This window comes from Meles meles, chromosome 2, assembly GCF_922984935.1.
Source record: "Meles meles chromosome 2, mMelMel3.1 paternal haplotype, whole genome shotgun sequence".
Classification (NCBI taxonomy): Eukaryota; Metazoa; Chordata; class Mammalia; order Carnivora; family Mustelidae; genus Meles; species Meles meles.
Window position 1 is genome coordinate 86,759,533 of NC_060067.1, and position 25,117 is coordinate 86,784,649.

General features: G+C 34.1%; 1 protein-coding gene across 1 annotated transcript in view; it reads right to left on the bottom strand.

Moving 5' to 3' along the window:
• The window catches only part of FAT4 (FAT atypical cadherin 4), a 181,134-nt gene that overhangs the window by 88,101 nt on the left and 67,916 nt on the right, over window positions 1-25,117 (bottom strand). The window contains exon 2 of the mRNA XM_045997091.1: window positions 12,906-13,037. Coding sequence (XP_045853047.1) covers window positions 12,906-13,037 — 132 coding nt within the window. The remainder of the gene's footprint in view (window positions 1-12,905; window positions 13,038-25,117) is intronic.

Sequence of the window (25,117 nt, forward strand, 5' to 3'; positions counted from 1 at the left end):
CTACAATGATCCTTCAGAAAGCATAAGACAATGTTAGCTGCTATTTTTATTCCTGCTTTTAAGTAATGGGTTAAGTGCATTTGATGATAGATGCCTGTAAATGAATACTTTAAAACAGAATACAACTGAGTTGGTACATATCCCAGGAAAAACACTTTTTCTGATTTCTTATTGTACGTCATTGTTGCATTTTGGCACTGGGTATAATAGTGTTGGAATAATAGTGTTAGTGTTGGAATCGTTGACTTCCAAAAATTACCTTTTGATTTAAATATACTTACATAAAGTAAGTGTGCTTTTTACGACTAGAAATTTATTTATCAACATATCCAGGCTAAGATCTCTCAAGAAAGATATTGGGAAGAACATAAATTTAGGATGTGTAGGACCATAAGACTAGCATGCCAGGAGATTATGGCACCCACAGTTTCCATACTTTTCCTTCATAGATTAGGCATATTTTATCCTTCATGGTCAAACACATAAGGGTATAATTGCTAACAGACAAAGACAAAAGCACTCTTTCAAAATGTATGTTTAGTGGCATTTGCTATATTTTTGTATTGCATTCTCTGAGCCAATCTTACAATTTAGTAAAGTGAATGCCTCAAAGCACCTTTTAATTTAGTAAGGGAATAGCTGAGTTTAACACAATACCACATGTACTTTGTATATTCAGGTGTACATGGGGTAGCTAACATATTTATTGTAATGGTATGGTTTAACAAAAACATTCAATAAGAATTTTAGACTCCTAATCTGACCACATTCTGTACTATTTATTCTGTTTCACTAGCATTCCATTATTCTAGTAAAGCAGTCCAGGTATGAAAACAGCTACATTCAATTTTGACCTATTAAAATGGCAAGTATTTGGAAATTAGGGGAAGGCAAAGAAACAAAAACAAATTTAAAGCTATTACACAAATAGTTTGGAATTTAGAGATGTCCTGTCTACAAAATAATTGTCATAATTAATGCTCCTAAAGTTATGATAATTCTTCTGAACAGAAGCAAAGGCATCAAATTATGTTGATAAAACAATCTTTTTATATTCAAAATCAGCTGATGCAGTGAGTTAACAGTTCTAGTGAATGTCTGAAAATGTCTGGCCAAGAGTAATGATTTAATTAGGTCTTTTGAAAAGTCTATTTATTTAATATCCAAAATATGCAGTATCAGCAATACCACAAGAAACAAATATCGTATTTCAGCTGCAGTGTGGTGGAAATAATGCTGGTTAAAAATATTCTACTCTCCTGAGGAACCACAGAGACAAAAGCACATGGAAGGAATTCTGAAAGTAAATAGCTATAAGTTGCAAATGCATTTTATAACCTTAAGTAGTATTTTCAAAAACAAGTATGGTACCATGAAACAAAGCTTGAGTATCCTGGCCCATTACAAGCATAATAATTCTGTTTATAAAAGGAAACAAGAGACTGACAAAGTCATGTGCTTCTGAAAGATGTGTCCCTTGATCCAGCATATGTTTCAAATGATATTTAAATTAAATTCAACGTGTACACGTTGCTTCCTAAAACTGATTCCTTTACTGAGGCATTATTCTCCAGTGCCTTACTAGAATTTCTCTAACATACTAATATTTTTATGTTTGATTTAGTAATTGAGAAAAAGTATAAATAATAAAGAATGTATTGATGCATAATTTACTAATAACCACAATTTATTAGTGTTTTAAATAATTCTATTAATTTTTTAAAACCAGTCCACTGGATAGTTGTGGAAAAATTTAATGCTGACTGCAAAGTAAAAGAAAACACTTGCATTTAATATTGAGTAAAAATTTAGTAGCTTTGGGGTGCCTGGGTGGTTTAGTGGGTTAAGGCCTCTGCCTTCTGCTTAGGTCATGATCCCAGGGTCCTAGGAAGGAGCCCCGCTCCTTATTCAAATTAGATGAAGAAAGAAAACAGCCATGACTTACTTAGTAAGAGAGAAAACATTTCAAATGCATATATATATATGTACAAATATATATATGTGTATATATATAGATGAAGACACACACATATACATACATATATGTACGTACAAATATATATTATATATATATATATATTTGTTGTTTTTCTAAATTCAAATAAGAGGGGCACTTGGATGACTCAGTCCATTAAGCATCTGCCTCTTGATTTCAGTTCAGGTAATGATCTCAGGGTCATGAGATCAAGCCCCACATTGGCTCTGGCCTGGATATGCAGCCGGCTTGAGATTCTCTCCTTCTCCTTCCCCTCCCACATTTCTCTTTCTTTAAAAAAAAAAAAAAAAAAAAATCAACTAAAAGGTAAAAAGCTGAAGACAGAGTAGAAAATAAGATGAAGGTTTATCTAAAAGCATCAATATTAATTTATTGTAAGCTACTCAAAAAAGGAAACAGCTAATGATTCTGAATGCCATAGAAAGCTGAGGTATCCATTCATTGGGCATAGGGCCAAAGAAATGTTGATTCCTCACATCATGAGTTGAAATTGTGATCATTTAAAAGCTACTAAATTTTTTTTTAATATTTTATTTATTTATCTGACAGACAGAGATCACAAGTAGGCAGAGAGGCAGGCAGAGAGAGAGGGGTGAGCAGGCTCCCTGCTGAGCAGAGAGCCCCATGCGGGGCTCCTTCCTAGGACCCTGGGATCATGACCTAAGCAGAAGGCAGAGGCCTTAACCCACTAAACCACCCAGGCACCCCAAAGCTACTAAATTTTTAAGAGACAGTGTATTCAAGAAGGACAGCAACCTCATGAGCTTAATTTAAAAAAATAATTCAAAAGCAGTTTTATAAAAATGTCCTCCTTTCAGTGATTTTTATGCCTTCAGGCAGTCACACTTTTTACAAATTGTCAGCATCCCCACCTCCACCTGAATTTCAGACAACCCTTCCTCCATTTCCCTGGTCTATTTCTTCTGCACAACCTTACACTTCCTTCCCCTTTAACTCCACACCTTGTCTCATGCCAAATGCACTTCTTGCATATCCTGGATATCACCATCTTACATTTCAGTAGTTTTTTATATTAGGAAGTCTAAGTGATAACACCTGTATGGTTACTTACACTTACTTTAAAACTTATAAAATGAAGCTCAATAGAAATAAAACAAAGTGCACTAAAACAATGTTGATATAAATACTTAGACACATAAGGATCTTTCCAGCCTTCCTCAGATCTCATTGTAAAGATAAATATATCTCACAAGATAAACTTGAAGGCAATGAAATTATGTGCACACATACCAACACACACAAAAAGTAGAGAGAGAAACATAAACATGCAGGCAGCACTGTATTTGTAGTAACCCTTACTTGTCATGACTTGAGAAAAATCAAGAGGGATATAAAATTATAACAATATCAACATCATAGTATTGGCATCACTTTCAAATAATCAGTTCCTAAAGGAAGAGTAAATCCCATCAGAATATATATTTATTATAATTAACATGATTATTGCTTCACTCTGAATAAACCACTTAAAAAGGAGGTTTATTTGTCCTATTCCTATAGCAAGTATAACCAATGAGTCACTACAGTTAAAATTCTTTAATGTGAATTGTCTTATACCAATTGAATAGGTGTTTTTTTCCCTTTCTATCTTTTTTTTACTGTTTTTCCTTTTTTTTTTCTCTTTTCACTTTTTGTTTCATTTTGTTTTGTTTTTTTCTTTTTTTGGTTTTTATTTAAATTCCAGTTAGTTAACATACAGTGTAATATTAGTTTCAGGTATACAACCTAGTGATTCAGCACTTCTATACAATGCCCAGTGCTCATCACAAGTGTGCTCCTTAATCCCTATCACCTTATTTTACTTATTTAACATACTTATTAACATACCCTACATACTTATTTTATTATACTTTATTATTATACTTATACATACTTTACATAACATAACATACTTATTAACATAACATAAAATTAATACTTATTTTATTTATTTAACTGTCCACTTACTCCCTCCTCTCTGGTAACCTTCAGTTTGTTCTCTAAAGATAAGGGCTGTTTTTTGGTTTTCCATTCTCTCTTTCTTTTATGACCATTTGTTTTGTTTCTTCCATTCCACATATGAGTGAAATCCAAGTATTTGTCTTTCTCTGAATGACGTATTTTGCTTAGCATAATATTCTCTAGCTCTATCCATGTCATTACAAATGGCAAGACTTCATTTTTTATGGCTGAGTAATATTCTATTTTATATATATGTGTATATATAAAATAGAGTAATAATATGCTATTATACACATAATATCTATTATACTACATAATATAGTAATATTCTATTATATATATATGTATGTACAGAAATACATATATATCCATACATATCCACATATATATATTCTTATATAGAATATGCCACAACTGCTTTATGCATTCATCATATATATATGATGCATGAATATATATGAACTATATATATTTCATATATATAGGTTGTAGGTATAATATATAATATAAATATAATATATTTATAATATTGTATATATTATATTATATATAATATATATAGTATGTAATATAAAATAATATACTCTACATATATAAATATATACATATTTCATATATTCATGCATCATATATATGAATATATATATATATATTCATCAGCCAATGGATATTCATCAGTCAATGAATATTTGAGCTCTTTCCATAGTTTGGCTATTGTTGATAATGTTGCTATAAACATTGGGATGCATGTGTCCCTTCAGAATAGTATTTTTGTATTCTTTTGGTAAATACCTAGTGGAGCATTCTCAATTGTTAAAAAGGAGATTGGCCCAAAATGGAGTCCCTTGTGCTAAGCCCCATGTCAACAAAACAAGATTTAAAACCTAATTTAATTACAGCTTGAACTCTGAGGAATGTAACTTTTAACCAGTCAACATAGAATTACTTGGTCAATATTAGTGAGATAATCTACTCAATAGACCCTTTCTGTTCCCCTTAGGAAGGTGACCTTACCTAAAAAATACATTTTGCTAATAATTTACTTTTCTACCCACTTTTAGCTTTTCTACAGACTGGCAGAGCTCCTTTCTGTTGCTAGATGGGATGCTACCTGATTCATGAATTGTTGAATAAAGCCAATTTGTTAATTTACTCAGTTGAATATGTGTTGTTTAACAGACTTGGTGGCAGTGGCAAGACTAAAAAAAGACTTCTAATAGCTTCAGGGACAAGAAACACTAGTGCAGGACCCTAGGAACTCCTCTGAGTTCAGTCTTTCTAGCTATTTCTGAGGATGGTGGGTAAGTTACTCTTGGTTTTGAGCACAACTCCCTTTGTATTGAGCTCCCAACCTAATTACTTTTCCACTCTAAGACTTACTGAGTCAGTTTGAACTAGGCAGAGGCTTCCATCCAGAACCTCAGTCCCTAGCTCTTGGTTTAGTCTTCAATCCCCCAGGAGACTAGAATCCCTTACCCCACTTATAATCTGCAGTGCCCATTTACTGGAGTCTGTTGCTTTAATCTACACTGGGAAATGGTGGTGCACACAGCCTTCTCTTGGCCAGTCTGCAATAAGATCTTCTGGTTGCTGCTGGCATGTTAAGAGGCACATATTTGTCTTGTTTTATGTAGATAAAGACTATTGCTAACAGAAATCTCAGGGGCCAAAAAGCTGCACAAATTGGGCATTTCTCAAGCACTTAAAAGCTGTTGTGATGCTTATCACCTAAATCAAAGACTCTTGTAATAGAATAAATTGGTCATGGTATGAGTGAAACTAACAGTAGGTCACCTGCCAATCTCAAGCAAATTTCCATGCAGTGAGGTAGCCTGTGATACACTGTCCAATCACCAACCCAGATGCATATACCTTCTAGGTATTAGTTTGGTGCTAAAAGACCCAAAGCCTTAGCTGAAAAAAGTAATTTTAATAAAAATGGGTTGCTTAAAATTTAGAGAATTTCTGCTACCTTCCTACATACCTGGTTTTTATATGTCTAAGAATTATAGTCCTGGAAGAAATAAATATTTACAAAAATAGAAAATCTTCCTAAGCTTGTTTTGTGTCCTGAGAACTTGGTTTGGTAACTGTCAGCTTGGGGGGCCCAAAATATGGCTAAGGATAAGTGAGTCACATTCAATTAGCAGCTAGATATGGCTGGACAGAAAAGTGGGTTAAACCTCATTTGTGGTTAGGGTTCTCCCAAACTGCTGCTAGCCTTCAAAGTAATTATAACCTAGAATTACAGTGGCCATTATGAGGAATGTTCCAATAAGGTAAGATCATGTAAGAAGTGCATTTAAAAGCAAGGACCCTCAAATCAGAGAAACAGAATGGAATACCTATTTTAACTGGCATACAAAAACCTCTGAGTCTTCAAAATTCCAAAAAACCTTCAATGAAAGATTTGTTCAAAAAGCTAATGAAAAATTCAAGCTTAAAAGGCACTTAAAAACAAACAAGCAAACAAAAACATAAGACTGATGCAAGTCTTACTGCTTCCTTCTATCCTCTATTTGAGTACTTATCCTAGTAATCCTCTGTCTGAATTCCCTTTATATGACTGTAAGCAAAAAGTCTGCCAAGTTAATGGTCTTACATACACTACACGTCTACTCTTGAAGAAGGGCTCGTTGCTGTTGGGGATCTCCCAAAGTTGATGGGACTCTAAGGGATTTTCTGGTAAACTGCTGTTACTCTCTTAAACAATCAAGGGAAAACTAAAGTTAAAAATAATGAAAAACCTAGCCAAATTCTGGTAAATACCAGAGGTACAGATGGGATCCTGAAAAAACCGGTGGAAGCCAGCTAAGAGTGAGAATTCTTGCCAGAGTCAGCTCTCCTAGATCTCTGTCTGTAGTGCCCAGTAGAAGGAGGTAAACAAAATATCTTATGCATCCTCTTTGGGGGCACCTCTTCAGTCCAAGGGGTTATTCAATACTGCCAGAAATATTTACTATTTGTCCCAGCTAAAACTACAAAGTAGCCCTGTGGTCAGAAATTGGCTAAATTGCAGAGCCTAAAAGTTTTGTTTTGTTTTGTTTTGTTTTAAAGATGTCTCCCTTAAGCTAAAATAAAACTATGACTCCAGAAGGAAAGAAAAACCTTCTAAAGCCCTTGTAAAAGGATTTATGGGCGAATCAACCTATGATGTCATTTAAGTTGCAACCCAATTCTTTGAGGAATTGAGAGCAACTGTCTTTATCTTACAAATCTTTGCAAAACTAAAATTCCAGCTCTAGAGCAGTTGAAAGTTCATTTACTCTTTTTTTACCAATCCCAAAGCATCTCCTATTTATCTTAAAAAGCTTATAACTTGTATTCTTCACTGTGTCTTTGAGATGAAGTGTTAATGTATGAAATTTGGGAAGGTAATCCTTATGAGAAAAAAAAAAAGAGGGGAAGAAGGTCATTTGGAATTTGCACTAATCGGAAACCTTGAGTATACAATAGGTATAATGTCTCTCTTCTTTTTAAGATTTCTTTCTTTCTTTTAGAGAGGGAGGCAGGGGAGAAAGTCAGGGAGAGTAAGAGGGAAAGAATCTCAAGCAGACTCTACATGGAACATGAGGCCTGACACAGGGCTTAATCTCACAACCCTGAGATCATGACCCGAGCTGAAACCAAGAGTCGGTTTCTAAACTGACTAAGTCACCCAGGTGTCTCAATGTCTCTCTTTCTAAATATTTCTGTAAGTGTGTGTGTGTATGTGTGTATGTCTGTGTGTGTGTGTGTATGTATATATACATATATATACATATTTATGTAAGTGTATTTATTTATGTATATATATATTTATGTGTTTTATATGTTACATATGTTTATTATATATGTTATGTACAATATATTTTTTATATACAATGTATATTATATATAAAATATATTGTAGGGGCGCCTGGTTGGCTCAGTGGGTTAATTCTGCCTTCAGCTCAGGTCATGACCCTGGGGTCTTGGGATCAAGCCCCACATCGGGCTCTCTGCTCAGCAGGGAGCCTGCTTCCCTCTCTCTCTCTGTCTGCCTCTCTTCCTACTTGTGATCTCTCTCTGTCAAATAAATAAATAAAATCTTTAAAAAAAGAGATTTTTTAAAAAATATATATTGTATATTATATATTATATTAATAATATATATAAAAATTAATTTTAATAATACCATCTGGCCATAGAAACTTCTACCACCTTTACCTCCAGATGGTATTACTAAAATTAATTTGTGGAAGAGCAATATTTAATTGGCTTAAACAAATATGAACTGATATAAATTTAATATTCATAAAAATTCTCAAAAATATAATGCAAACTAACCCAAATCGTTTTTGGGTTCATGTAATCTGAGAAAATATTCAATATTAAAGCTATTCAACTTTTTTGTCCTAATTAAAATATACATGTCCTTAGAGTTTTCAGCATTGAATATAATGCAGTCATACAACTTTTATTTTACCTGGATTTATTAATCAAATAAAGTTTATGTTATCCCTGTTATAAAATTTGTCAGCAATAAAATAACTTGTCCTTTTGAAATTTTCATAGGTAATCCAAATATAATTGTTAACAACAATAAATAAATATAACTAGTATATGAACTTTTAGGTAAACTTTTTAGTTTCCCCAAATCTTTTTGGTAAACTAAAGCCTTAAAGTTTTGTCAGGTTATGTTAAGTGATGAGTTAAGTTACATCCGTTGAATATCCAGATCATTTCCAAATAAAATGAAATATTGAAACATGTTATTGAACATAAGTTTATCTACTTTTAGCTTCCTTTTACAGAGAAACTAGAGATAGTCCATTCATAAAGGTGTTTAATGCCATGTTGAGAAATTTTCTACAAGAAAGTACATGTTTCTAGAAATTACAAAAAAAAATTTATAGGTCTGCCAGTCCACAGAATGCTAACATAAAAGACAGTTTATAATTGCTTACTTCTTAGCTTTTGTTAGAAATCAAAGGCTTCTAAGGGTGAAAAATTCTAATATGTGTAACTAAAAGCACTAAGGATATTGAGGAAAAGGAATTTTATGTGTGATCAACCCTGGCTAAGATCAGAATGAATTTAATTAAACAAATGAGTCCTAATATCAAAGTAAGCTGGTGCAAAAATCAGAATTTTGTTTTCTATCTGTTAAAAGGACAAAATTTCTTGGTCCATTGGTCTGCTCTCACTGGAGATTATAAAAGGATTTACTTACCTTTCAAAGTAATATACCTAAAAAACAAGAATTCTGTTTCATCAAAATAATTTCCTGTGTTGTTTTTATCAAATCTTTGATTACTGAAGCCTAGGACTCTCAATATTACAAGAATTAAGTTTTACCCAGAACTACGAAGTCTTCTATATTTGCCTATGAAGTCTTAAATTGTCACTTTGGTTAAATAGATAGCTGAATATTGTTTCATAGTGATTTATGGTCTTAAATGCCTATAGTGACTTATGATCTTAAAGCCTTTTGATATTTTTTAACAACCTTCCTAAAAACCAAATTCCAAATGAAGTTTTTTTTTACTTGAATTAACTTTGATTTTAAGAGAGTCCCTGAAACATCTCAAAAGATTTGGTCTTTCTCTTTATAAAAATATTAAGTCATTAAAGATAATTACGTTTTTTGATATATTAAATTATGTGGAAAATATTGTCAAATAAGAAATAATACTAAGGCATTTTTATGTTGTATAGGTATAAGTTATAAGTGTTCCAGAAATAGTGTAGAATTCCTGGAAATCTGATATGTTGTGGCACAATGTTTTCAGTCATAATTCCAGTTATTATCTTAAAATGGTATGTAACATTTTACACACATTTCCTTGCAAATTGTTGTGAAATCTCATCAGATTTTTAATTGTGGCTATTTTTTTTTTGAATTTTTTTTTTAATGTACTAATAATATTTTTTTTTTCAGCGTAACAGTATTCATTCTTTTTGCACAACACCCAGTGCTCCATGCAAAACGTGCCCTCCCCATCACCCACCACCTGTTCCCCCAACCTCCCACCCCTGACCCTTCAAAACCCTCAGGTTGTTTTTCAGAGTCCATAGTCTCTTATGGTTCGCCTCCCCTCCCCAATGTCCATAGCCCGCTCCCCCTCTCCCAATCCCACCTCCCCCCAGAATTGTGGCTATTTTTAAGTCTTTTGTCATTTATAGCAGATGTTTCATTCTGATATTTGGCAAAAATGTTTCATCTTCAAGAAGACTCATGGAAAATACTCCAAAATACAGGTTTCTGATAACTTTAAAATAAAAACAAAACAAGGGATGCCTGAGTGGCTCAGTCTATTAAGCGCTGCCTTTGGCTCAGGTCATGATCCCAGGTTCCTGGGATTGAGCCCTGCATAATCAGAGTCCCTGCTCAGTGGGGAACTTGCTTCTCCCTCTCCCTCTGCCTGCTGCTCCCTCCATTTGTGCTCTTTCTCTCTCTGTGTCAAATAAATAAATAAATAAATAATAAAAAAATAAATATCTTTAAACAAAACGAAACAAAACTGAATGGAGTGGGGCGCCTGGGTGGCTCAGTGGGTTAAAGCCTCTGCCTTCAGCTCAGGTCATGATCCCAGGGTCCTGGCATCAAGCCCCGCATCGGGCTCTCTGCTCAGCAGGGAGCCTGCTTCCTCCTCTCTCTCTCTGCCTGCCTCTCTGCCTACTTGAAATCTCTGTCTGTCAAATAAATAAATAAAATATTAAAAAAAAAAAAAAACTGAATGGAGTAAGAATTTCCAGAGCTAATGAAAAAAAGTGGATACAAGTAGAACAAGTATTAATTACATACGACTAACTGAACCAAGGAGGATGATTATAATTTTGTTTGACTTTTGTTTAAAACACTGCTGGTTTTTAATATTTTGTTTTACCACATGTAAGAAACCTTTTTTTTTCTTTTCTTTTCTACTTTTATTTTTCTTTTTGCTATGACCTATAGAAGATTGGTAAAGTATACCTTTGTAAACAAAGATAAAGCATTTGCTTTTTCTCCCTACCTGATCCCTCCAGAATTCAGAAACTATTTTTTCTGGCAATATAGTTGTTTCATGGCAATATAGTCATTTGCACAAATTCAATGAAAATCCATTCTCCTTCAACAGGACAATTGGAAATACTGGTTATATTACCAAAACTTGATTAAAATGTCATATTTGAGAAAGATCTGTGTAGATTCACATATGATTGAACAATTTTAAGGAACTAAGTTTGACTTTATGGAGCCAAAAAAGCCCCTTGGAAAAATTGGCCTGGAACCTTGTTTCTAAGGATTCAGCAAGGTTCTTATAACCTTAGTCAGTCACTATTTTTATTACACTTACATAAGAAATTGTAAATAATGACTTTTGTAAATAATGCAAACAAATTAGTTATACTACAATTATCTTTTTAAAATGGGAGTAATTGTAGAAAGAATTATGTTTGTACCTTTTTAGATACTAGATCCTAAACCTGTTGTCTTTCATGTTTTGTTACATACATATACATAGGACTAGATCTTGAATTCTAACTTTCTCTAATATCTGACCACAACTCACCAAAGTAACATTTCCAATTTTCTCTCATGCCTCTGATTTAGGATTGCTAAAAACAAAGACGTCCCTTCAATCTCCTTGGAAAAGACTGTACCACATCCTTCTCACTACTCTCAGATGGCAACCAAACTCCAGGGACTTGTGGAATAACATCTCACTGGTAGAGAAAACTCCATTTGAGATCTGTTCTTGTACAAATGCTGGAAACCTCCAAGTCAAACTGACTAGAAAGAGAAGTAGCAGACATCAAGGCAGATACCTTCTTCCTAAGGTGCCAGATCAAGATTTCACACTCTAACTAAACATAAAACCCTCTCTTCTTCTCTTTCTTCCCTTTACTCTGGCATTTGTCTGGAAAGATAATGCCATCATCAGTATCTCCCACACCACTGTTAAGGGAGGGAAATTTAAAAAATTAAATCCTCTGATGTGTGTTGGGCTTAGCTTAAGGTAAAAGGAGATACTGGTGTCAGGGAAAGTTATCCTTCTTTCCATAATTACATAACATTAATTAATTCCTTTACCTAGCAAGAAGGAAAAAAAAAAAACAGGCAATGGGCTTTTTTTCACAGAAAAATCATAAAATGCAAATAATATAAATCTTTAGCTATTTAGAACACTTTGATTAAATAGCTAAATTTGAAATACAAATATAGAAGATAGTAATCTAAATTGTGCCCCAAATTTCACACTCACCATTAGTAAGAAATTTGTTTCCTTTTTTAAAGATATTTATTTGAGGCAGGGGGTGGGGAGGAGTAGAAGGGAAGGGAGAGAGAATCTCAAGCAGACTCTGCACTGAGCATGGAGCCCAATGTGGGTCTTTATCTCAGGACCCTGAGATCATGACCTGAGCCCAAACTGAGTGAGATGCTTAACTGACTGAGCCGCCCAGGCACCCCAAGAAATTTCTGTTTATTAACAGATTTGAAAAATTATTAATTGCCTAGATAATTTCCTTAAAATGTATAAGGCTGTTATTAAATCATTTATTTTGTTTTACAGATGTATGCAAATTGAGGGAAAAACTATAGGATAGACTTTAAACTATTTTATTTTTAAATAACCTGTTTTTTCCAAATGCAAATTAAAACATCAATCTTTAGCTGCTATGAGAGCAAATTGGAATGAAAAAGACATAAATACATGGTTATAGCTGTAGAATTTTTTTATTATTTGAGAATTAAAATAATTTGACTAAGAAGTCTAAATGCAACCAGCAATTAATGAATAAATTGCTGATCAAAGCAAAATTACCTCTTGATAGTCTCTATCTTAGCCTTCTTATATCACATTTCAGTAATTAACATTCTTTGGAAAAGAGCATACAATGCTTAACCTATTATTGGATACCAAAAGTGGTCAACGTATAGTAGAAATTCGGTAGATTCCTGGAAAGTTAAGTTTCAAAACAAATTCAGGCTCTGAGTTACCTCATCAGCATCCATCGCTGTCAGCTGCATAATCTTAGAGCCATCTCCAATGTTCTCCTCCACGGTAAGATCCAGCATGTCTGTTGGAAATACTGGCGGATTGTCATTGATATCCTGAAGTGTTATTTCAACCTACCAGGAGAGAAAAAAACAACAGAGGAATGTCCCACAGGCCTGCAAGGTACCAGTTAAGACATATACCAGCATCCCACTGGTCAGCTAAGCCTTCCAAAAGTAATCAGAAACTTTATATAACATCCAAATAACAGAAAATATTCTAAAGGAAGCTGGGAAATCTTCATAAAAAATATAAAATCCAAGTAAAAATCATTTGACTTATTGATAGTAACTGACTTTACAGGGTCGCCTTGGAGCGACTTGGGCCCACAGATCAACTGTTGATTTAATCCTCAGATTTGTGCACCACAGCGGAACTGTCCAGACTTAGGACCACCTGCCATTCAACCATTATATGTCACCAGACACACAAATGAGGGGGTGTAGAATTTCTTCCTGAAATGTTTACATATTAGCAATGTCTGGGAGAAATAAAGACGTTCACAATTAGTTTTAAGCGACTCTCACCATTTTCCCCCTTAAAGTGCACTCCCAACTCATGGGGGAAAATACGTGCATCTTCTTTTCTGTTGAGTTCCCTCCTATCAGCACTTCTAAATGTGACTACAGCTAAATAATCATTCCTTTCAACTGTACTGTTTATATAGACTGAAAATATTAACAGTTTTGTTTGAAAGATCCTAGTCAGAGTTATTTGTTTGCTTCTCTGCCTCAGAAAAATTGTTTAGAAGAAAGGGTTTGTGAAGTCTAAATACGAACTTCAAACCATGTGTTTTCTCTTTTGAGCTAGGTGCTAAAAACTGTATATCTGGTCAGAAAAGGGAAGACAGCTGCTAATAAAATTGCAAGTTTCCCCAGTTGGGTCACAAAATTAAGTCATGGAGGAAAAACCATCCAGCCATTTAGCTAGGATATAACCAAGACATTTTTCTCATGGGATGAAATGTCATATTTTATAGTTAAACTGTAAAAACTCCATCAGATCTCAGAGCAATGCAGACGAATATGAGGAAAGAGAAGAGAGTAAAAGAATTCTGGTTTCTTCTTTTCCGGGAGGAGGTGGAGTCGGGGTTGAGGGGGAAGCAAGAGGTAGGACTGTCATTATTCTCTGACAGGGAATAAATGGGAATGATAACATAGCTAGACTCATAAATGGATGAGCAAATGATAAAAAGAAAAACCTAGAAAACAATATATAGAATTAAGTACTAAAGAATTATGATACCTCTAATTCCACCCCTTAATAGTAGGGAAGTCTTTGATAAAAAGTTAATCTTGGATTTGAAGGTGTGAGCACAGACCTAGGAGTTCCTTAGAGCCAGGGAGAGACTTTGAGGAAAAGGATTTTATAAATCAGAATTCTAGGTCCTACAACCCAAAGTCAAAATTATAATTTCATCTCTGGAACATACTGAATACACATGAAGTTTTCATGTAGGAAGAGCTTTGAGATATATATATAATATATAATATATATTATATATTAATATAATATATATTATATATATATATAATATATATATATATTTCAAAAACCTGAAAAATATGGATTTAAGAATCAATGACCCAATGGTCATCCAAAAATATAACCATTAATGTTTTTAGAAATTAATAATTATCTTCATATTATAGATGTCTGAATTTCCACATATGTGTGCACAATCCTTAAAATACAGTAGAAAAATAAATGAAGAATAAGAGATAATGGATGGAAATACCTCATTATTCAACTCTGACATTTTAGCTTAATAGATTTTTTTTTCTCAATTCTAAGTTGTCTTTCATCTGTAATTTTATGATTTGGTCTAATTGGAAACCAGCATGCCAACCTTGTATATGCTCATGTGTGTGTGTGAAAGAGAGAGAAAGATATTTTATAAGTGTATTTGTGAGAGAATGTGCGTATGAATGTGTGTCTTTATCAAAGTGTATATGAGTGTGTGGAGTGTGTGTGCATGTATATGTCCTTAAGAAAGAACACTAATTGAGGATAGGGGAAATCCATATTGGCACCAATTAAATATGACATCAAAGATGCATTGGGGGGACGCCTGGGTGGCTCAGTTGGTTGGACGACTGCCTTCGGCTCAGGTCATGAACCCGGACTCCCGGGATCGAGTCCCACACCGGGTTCCAAGCTCCACGGGGAGTCTGTTTCTCCCTCTGACCTTCTCCTCACTCATGCTCTCTCTCACTGTCTCTCTCAAATAAATAAATAAAATATTTAAAAAAAAAAGAAAGAAAAAGAAAGAAAAGATGCATTGGGAAACAGTACCATGCACTAGAAACATGCTGGGTATTCCAGAAAGTGACCTCATTAAAAATGGTGAGTGCAGTATTTTAATAGTTATAATAAGGTAACTAATATGCTAAATGCTAGACATAGTTTTAGGTTATATGTGTGTGTACATACATACATACATACACATACACACACTTTAAAAAGTTCTCTAAAGAGCCCTATGAGGAAAATACTGTTATGTTCCCAGTAGAGAAACTAGTTAACAAAATTAAAGAGGTTAAATAATTGCCCAATGATGCAGAGCTGGAAAGTAAGTTTTCTCTACTGCCATTCAAACCTGTCTCTCTCATGTCGAAGTGTGTATTTTCAATAAACACAACGAATCATATTTGAAAAATAAGTCACAACCAAATGTGCTTATTATTTCTGTCTGGAATCTGAATCACTTACATATGAACTAACGAGCCATTTATTTATTTGAGAGAGAGAGAATGAGACAGAGAGAGAGAGAGAGAGAGAGAGGGAGAGCGCATGAGTGGAGAAAGGTCAGCAGGAGAAGCAGACTTCCTGTTGAGCAGGGAGCCCTATGTGGGACCTGATCCCGGGACTCTCAGGATCATGACCTGAGCCGAAGGCAATCGCTCAACCAACTGAGCCACCCAGGTGCCCCTCTCTGTCAGAATTTAAGAAAAAATAGAAATAGGGGGCGCCTGGGTGGCTCAGTGGTTTAAGCCTCTGCCTTCGGCTCAGGTCATGATCTCAGGGTCCTGGGATCGAGCCCCACATTAGGCTCTCTGCTCAGTGAGGAGCCTGTTTCTCCCTCTCTCTCTGTCTGCCTCTCTGCCTACTCATGACCTCTCTCTCTGTCAAATAAATAAATAAATTAAATATTTTTTAAAAAAAGAAAAAATAGAAATAATAGAAAAGAAGACTGTTCTATTGATCCTTAGATACAGCTCTAGAAGTCTTTGATCATCTATGCTCTATGAGATTTTGGCTAATTTCATTATTTCAGGTATAGAAATAGTTTTCTTATTTTATTTTATTTTATTTAAAGATTTTATTTATTTCTTTAAGAGAGTGAGAAAGAGTATGAGCTGGGGGAGAGACAGATGGAGAGGGAGGGACAGACTCCTGCTGAACAGGGAGCTGGACCCCGGAATTAATCCCAGGACCCTGGGATCATGACCTGAGCTGAAGGCAGACACTTACTTAACCAAATGAGCCAGGTGCCCCTGAGCTTTCCTATTTTATTAGAAAGAATAAATTTAGTTTAATATTAATGAGTCCAAAATGAAACATTTCTGACTGTATCTATAGTCAACCAATTATAAAAATAGATTTAGAACATTTCATCATTGCACCTGATATATGCAAAGGTTATTTTTTAGATACCCCATGTCATTCATTTAATGTCAGGCCATTCTTTTTCCTAAAATCAGTGTCACCTTACCAATTAAAAAGTTAAGAACTCCTATTCCTTTCTCGGGGGACAGAAATATAGATATTTCTCTTAACTGCCCTGTATCTCTTTTTTATTCCACAATTCCTCAGATATGCTTAAAAAGTTTTTAGCATGACTTTCCTCAGTTCTCCCAATAGCCCGGGATAATGAATTATGTAGAAAGGGGGATATGAACTCCTTAGCACAGGTAGGTGTCATCCTGCAATCCCTTCACTTCTCCTGCTCCTCTGTGCCATGTTTCTACCTACCAAGAATTTCAGGACCATGGACCCTGCTTGTGATGAGGTTCTCACTGATTCCAGTATTTATTCATTCAATATTTTAGAACCTATCACACAACAGGCATATATTAGTCACTGAAACTACAGAAGAAAACAAGACAGGTCTCATCCCTTGCAGGAAAGGAATGGGGTTTGATAATAGAAATATTGTCAACATCTTGATCTCAAAAAGTTTCTCTCCCACACCATGGATCATTCTTTGAACTGCCTTACATTTGCCCTTGCCAGTTACCACCTTCCCGATGACTCCAGAGCCTAACATGTGCTTGGCTAACTCTTAGATCTGCCACTAACCTAAAAGTCTTATTCCATTATGACGCTTTCTTCAGACTAAGATTTGATATGAATTGCTTGCATATCATTTATCATATGGTATATGATATCATATAAATATAAAACATAGGAATGAAACATTAATAGTTTAGAAAAGATATCTGGAAACAAGAATTAAGACTCTATAATTTTTAAAGACTTCTTTCTGTACAAACGAGATCACTTTCATAATACAGACAGTATTAGTATTAGTAATTAGTAATTAGTAAATACTAAAATTAGTAATATTTATATATTATTAGTAGTCTGTTTTAAATTTTTAAAGTTTTAAAATTCCAAGATTTTAAAATAGTCTACAATATTGTTCCTAAGCTAAAAAATGTGTATGTTGAGAAATGATTTCTTCTCTTAAAAAGACAAATCAAAAACTGCTGCACAGCTAAGTTTTTAGTCCTAGCATCACCACTCAGTGTTTTATGCTTATCTTTACAATTGTTTGGACCTGAAATAAAATAATTGCATTAAAATATTCATCTTTCAAAATTAAAATAAAATAATCATCTTGCAAAATTAAAATAAAATAAATAAAATAAAAATCACATTTTGAACTCAAAAAATTTCTTCACAAGTGGCTATATTTAAAATAAAAACAAAACTGCCAACAGCTTCCATACTTTAAGGCCAGGGGGGCATTTTCAAGGTATCTATTCTGAAAGGTTGTGAAAATTTACTCTTAAAGATTAAAGAAAGCTTACACCATGAAGAAATGGCACTTGCACTTTTATGCCACCTATCAAATAGTGACCTTTGTGTTTAGGTAGTTGATGCTTCAGAAACATATGTGGTTTCACCTGCTACAATTACAAGGGCAGTTGGTAACTTTGTGGTTCACTTACTCATAACAAAACATCAGCCGCAGCTAATGGTTGAGCCATAGGTATTGTCCACTGCCACCACCTCTGTCACCATTTAAAGACCTGCAGAATAATGACTTTCGCGGCTGAGACACCTGATCCCTAGCAGTGAAACCCTGCTAAATGAATGATTATATTTAGAAACAAAAACATGATTGAGATTAAGGGGGCTAATGACCAATTAATTTAAAAACAGGCTGTCTTTTGGTGGTTTAATAAAGGTAAAAGTTAAATAAAAAATTTTGGCTTTAAGTATTGTCACCAAACCTTTTATGCTGAAGGAAGAGTACTTGATATTCAGGCTGCTGAATCATTAAATAGATCATTAAAAAGAAAAAATTTCATTATTTATAAACTGTGTAAATAGTTGCTATGAAATGAATACAAAGCTTCTCTCAACCTTTTTCTGTAATATGTAGTCTGTCATTTTATTCTGCAGTGAATCAAGAATGATATTATATCTTGGGAATTAATTTTTAATTTTTAAGTGAATAAATCAGCATACTCAATAAGTAATCATTAATTAGCAATATCAATTATGAAATCATTCATACATGTAGCTCTAACTATAAAACATGGCATATCACTGATTTAAATTGAAATTACAAAGGCAATATGTTATAGTCAAGGTTAAGGAATTGACTAAAATATCAGGGTCCATTATGAACTGATCCCCCAGTTAATAAATCAGTAATTTCATTGTGGTCACTAGATCAACCACAATTGAAAGCATGTTCTTAAATTCATAACCTCTCTGCAAGCTAAATAAAGTGGTTCTTAGTGAATAAGGATGAACACATATCTAAAACATATTCTTTTAAATTCAAAACCTTCCTACTAACTACATAAAATGGTTCTTTTTTTTTTAAAGATTTTATTTATTTTTTTGACAGAGAGAGATCACAAGTAGACAGAGAGAGAGGGAGAGAGGAAAGCAGGCTCCCTGCTGAGCAGAGAGCCCGATGCGGGACTCGATCCCAGGACCCTGGGATCATGACCCAAGCCGAAGGCAGAGGCTTTAACCCACTGAGCCACCCAGGCGTCCCAATAAAATGGTTCTTAATAAATAAGAATTAAAAACAATCTTTTTTTTTTCTTTTGGGAACTGTGGAGTTTATAGTACACTAAAAGCTCAGAAATCCATATATTCGCAGGTAGGTGTATTAAAATTTTAGGAGGAACATTAAATATCATCAAGTCCATCTCCTTTATTTTACAGAGAATCAAAATTAAGGCACTGAAATGTCAAGTAATTTGTCTAAGAAAAGCAATGGTCAGCCTCCTATCTCAAGCCCAGTGATTTTCCAGAGACTTGTGTGTGGAAAGAGCAAGAGTCAGAGCTAGAGTGCAAGCTGAATATCTTAGACCAAAGCTTCTAATCTGTGCATGAGGACAATGAGCTTTGAAACAAAATATGCATTTGATATCAATAAGAAAATGACTTAGAAGAAATTTAGATTTGATGTCTACTCTACACATACAATTTTACCTACATTTTTTCTCATTTTTAAGTTTCTTCTTATTTACAATAAAGGAAAATAATCTGTGAAGGTTTGCTTTATCAATGCCACCAAAAACTACTAATCATTGAGTAGGAAAGTGGTAGGAATATATAACAATTAAGGGAACTAGATAAATTCTCTATAGATATCAATAAAAGTTACTGCTTTAAAAAATGTCTACAAAGAATTTGTTCCTTTTCCTTAAAAGATGCAATCATAAATATTCATTTTTCAGAAATGACTAAAATCTAAATGGTTGGTGAGATAGACATGAAGTACACAAAATCCTAAAATAGTAAAAGATGCATCAAGACATACAGTACTTGATTAGTTGCTTTTTTAGTGGCAAAATACTTACATTATTGTCTTTTTACTTTTGTGAAACTGACACCCCAAAATTAAGTTTCTCAAGTAATATTATTACCTAGACCACGTAAACTGTGACAGAGCATTACACCAAAAATGATGCTTAGAGTTCATACATATGGTTTCCAAAGATGTGACAATCCCATAAAGATTGCTTTTCAATACACCTCTTATTTAACTAACAGTCCTGCCAAAAAAATATTTATTTCAACAACAGTATTTTGTTGCTCTGATTTCTTCAATAAATGTATATATTACAGGAATTGGTCAGTGAGAATCTCTTCATGTTACCAAATATTATTTATACTGCTCAGTAAATTAGTGCCTTTTAAACTCTGAGATTTTGAAAGCAAGAATCGTCTTGCTCATTTTTCCATTCTTACAACTTATGCATGCCTAGCATATACTTTTTACCCTAGAGAGATTTCCATTTTAAAAAGCAAACCCAGGTTATTTTTGCATTTTTATCAGAGTCATAAGTTCAGCAAATTTAATACAGTAGCTATGTTACTAGTATATAAGAGTACATTGATCATGTGTTTTGATGAGCGCTGGGTGTTATACATAACTAATGACTTGCTGAACATTACATCAAAAACTAATGATATATTATATGTTGGCTAATTGAACATAATAAAAAAAAAAGAAAAGAAAATCTGCTAATCAGTTCACCTCACCTTAATTCCCTTTGCATATTAATCTTCTTTAATGATAATACTTTTTTTTTTAAAAGATTTTATTTATTTATTTGACAGACAGAGATTTCAAGTAAGCAGAGAGGCAGGCAGAGAGAGGAGGAAGCAGGCTCCCTGCTGAGCAGAGAACCCGATGCGGGGCTCGATCCCAGGACCCTGGGATCATGACCTGAGCTGAAGGCAGAGGTTTTAACCCACTGAGCCACCCAGGTGCCCCAATGATAATACTTCTTAAAAGAAAATGAAAATTTATAGACCTGTCAATAAGAGCAATTGCTTTGGAAGGTAACATCATTGCTTTTTGGTGTATAATTCCAAAATAAACAAAGGACCCCAAGCAATAGAACAGGCCAAAAAAAAAAAAAAAAAAAAAGTGCATTGATCAAAGTTGCCTTATATCACAATGATATTTAGAATCAATCCAAATCCTATTGATTTCCTAGCTCTTGTTTGCCTCTCATGCCATCATGTGTAAATTTTATGATCTGAAATCCTATTGGATGGTAATTCAATAACTTCATACTCACAAGGATAACTTAAAAGATCTTCAGACAAACATGTATGTTTTGTTCAGAAAATCTCCCACTTGGGAGACTGGAATGTAAGATTTAATCAACACCCATCACTACTTCAGAAACAGCTACACTAAACACCACACAAATCATGAGTAAACCGAAGGAATAACTAAGCTCCTTCAAATGTGCATTACCCTTAATAGGTCATTATGATGTCACTCAAAGAGCACTCTACTACATGATGCTCTGCTTTATACTGTGTAGGTGCTACTGAAATTCACTGGGGGAAAAAGTCTAATCTTACACTCAGAACAACTTTTATTCATCAGAGTGAAAACAAGATGCTGAGACCTACCACTTCATTTTCTGTATGCACGCTCAAGTGAGGGCTTGAAGTTGAAAGCAAATTAACCAAGCTGAGATCCCCACGATGACCAGTACACCGTCACGCCTGGCCGGTCACTTCCTTTGACCCTGGCAAAGGAAAACCCCACCTTTCCTGCCTGAGAGGAGACTGTGTGTGAAGTAGAGGTCTGCCCTCAGTGCAGTGAGAGGCTCCGTGCTAGGGGACAGCTTGCTGTCACCGCATCGGGTGGTGTGTAAAAAGGAATATTCTGGGACTTGATATGAAATTTGAAACTCGAGCACAACATTCATTAAAGAAAAACATCAGGAGACAAAATGTCAAAACCACGGCTCAAATAAACAATCGAATTTATATTTTAAATGTTTGGCCATAGTTTCACATGGTCACTGTTCAGTACAAGTTGACTACTATAGGATTCATTTAATTCAATGAGATTGACACATTTTATGTGCTATACAGGTTTCCAATAACAAGGTTTTATTTAGTAAATTTATGCTAAAGCCTATATATACTAAGATTACATAGCAGAAGTTCTAATTAAATTTCAACAGAAAGTCCGACTTTCTATGTTAGTTTTCTTATTGAACTAACTATATCATTTCATTTGATAGAACATGCATATATACTCTTTTTCAAAATTTCAAGTTGAGAGCTAAATTCAGTCATTAGGAAAGAGAAAATTTAACATGTACTATTATTTATGGGTTTAGTCTCTTAAGCACTTTCATTTCTTAACAACAATAAAATGCTATATTGCCATGAAAGGTTGGTGCCAGGGTTTGCATAGTTCCTTTAATTTTGTTCTTCATTTCTTTCCCTATTTTGGGTGACCACTGGGAATTCTGCTGCCATGAGTCTGGGCAAAACATTTCACTACATCCAGAACACTTCATCATGCTGCCGAGCCAAACTCTATTATGGTTTGTGACTGACTCATATTTTAGTTATGAGAAGGCCTTAGCAAAGAACAGTTTACATTTAAAAGTCCTAAATGTCAGGAATGTAATGTTTGAACTATGTAGGTATGCAAGGTCTAATCATATTCCGTGAACAATGTTTTTAGGTAGTTACTTATTTATAATGTATAATCGACCTAATTCAAAAGAGTATGTGATAGCTGTATTAATAGTATCCTCTCTCATCCTGGTGGTATTTCTGAACTTTTGAAATGGAAATCTTCAAAGAAAAGGGAGAAATGCGACTTTGGAGAAAAGATCTATGATTCCACGTTATGAAAGCCAGGCAGGGGCTAGGTGGAACCTATTCGGGAAAACCGAAAGAGCCACCACCATTATGTATGTGTAAGCAAACCAGAACTCTGGAGGACACAGGTCTGTTGCAGGCTCAAACTTTGCTGAGGTTTCAGAGATCATCAGAAATTAAATCTATGTATTTGGGTATAGTTTTTCTTTAGAATGACAAAAAAGTTGGAAAATTATTGCATTTTACTAGAAGAGGAGCACTAACACGCCATATATATATATATATATATATATATATATGTACACTAAATTCTATTTTATTAAGCTGCTTTACAGAAAACAATTTAGTAAAGTAAACATGATATAATGATAATATTTAAGGAAATGACACTTAATTTGAGAATTGTAATTTCCTCTTTTTGGAATCTTAGGCTAGCAAATATTTTGTCATTTTAAACTTTATACCTTAACTTTAAATTATGTGTATATTTAGATATCTGTGTGTTTATTTCACACAAACTTGTACTGTTTCTATTCCAAATATTCTGGAATATGAGGAAAGAAGGAAGCATGCACATTTCAGATTCTTTTTAGTTTGATTTTAAAAGCAAAATAAAAATAAACATAATGAGGTTTAAAACAAAACATATTTCTCATATAAGCTACATGTATGTAACTGTGACCAATTATATTTCTCAAACAAAAGGAATTACATTAATCTCTCATCACTAAAAGTCTTCTAGCAGTCAGCAGCATATGTTCCTGGGATTTCAATGCATTTCTAACTAGGAAAGAAATCTGTATGAGTAACAGGCAGGCTTGGAGAGTAGCCAGAAATGACAAGAATGGCTAGAAGTGCGGACAAGACATAGTTAACTCCATTCTTGAAACAAAATGCTTTCCATAACTCGTTAAATGTGTGGTGACATAATAGAAAGCTAGTTTTGTTGTGCTTTCAATATTGTTCAAATTAGAACCAAATAAGGATTTCTTTTAAGGCAGAGGCAATCATGTGTAACCACTTCAACTTTTCCTGAAATCAATACTGCATAATTTCAGACTTTTAACAGATTCTTAAGGACGCCCAAAAGTAAATGCAGAATAAAGGATCAAGTTGAAATATGTGTGGTTGCATACGAAACTTATGGAAATTTTTATACTATTCTTCAAAACAAATACCCTGCAAAAGCATCCTGCAGTATACTTTTCAAAAGATGTTAATCTGAATGTGGTAAACATATATCAAAAGGAAAACATAGTATAAAACAAACAAATAAAAGTATTCCACCCTTTTATTTCTTCACTTTTCACACTTATTTTTGCCCTATAGCAAGGGATTTTATAAAATGTATAAGACTTCTTCTACTCAGACTGCTGAACATCAGAAAAGTAGTTTGATTTATATTCGAGTTACAAGTTGTGGCAGACTGAATCACTGACTCTGATTCTTCACCCCTCTCTATAAGCAACTTTATAGCTTCTCACTAAAGGTGGGCTTTCTCTCTTTACCCCTTGGCTTTGGACTCATCCACAATGGCCAACTGTTTTGGTCAAAGAGATATTTACAAATATGACACAGGTGGGCACTTGAAATATGCTTGCTCTCTTAAACATCTGTCATGGTCACTAGAACAATATGTCCCTCCTAGTCCACTAGTATCAGGATGAAAACAACAGGTATTGAGTTGACAAGTCTCAGCTAAGAGACTTGTATGGTTTGAAGCAGAGCCTCCCAGTTGAACCGAGCCTAGATCAGCCAAAATGCACCCTACCTGCAGGTGCACAAGAAGGATGTGCATTCCTGTAGCCCTTTGAGACTTTTGTAGTTTGTTATTATGCAACATTATTGTGTCAACAGTTAACAAATACACAATTCAAACAACGGCTACATTAATATTTTACTTAATCTCCATTTGTAAATAAGAGATTACTATTTTAATAGGCAGAAAAGATAAATTATATATACTAACATCTATGATCTGTGATATACCTTATAATGTGTGCTAAGTTTTATTGCTATGAATCTATTAATACATTTTCCTAACCTGTATAACTTCCTACTCTCACTTCACATACCATACCCCTAACTTTTAGAAGCTAATCTCAAAACAAGATGTGACCTTCAAATCTTCTCCCACCCAAACGAAAGACTGGGGGAGGAAGATAGGACTACTTGACTCACGAGGAGCAAATTATGACTGGATTGAGTCAATCAGATTGCCTTAAGAAAGAGTAGAATGTTATGGAAGAGTAGAAAATTATGAAAAAATGGAAAATCTGTAAGAGAACAATAATGGCAGAAGTAGAGTTAG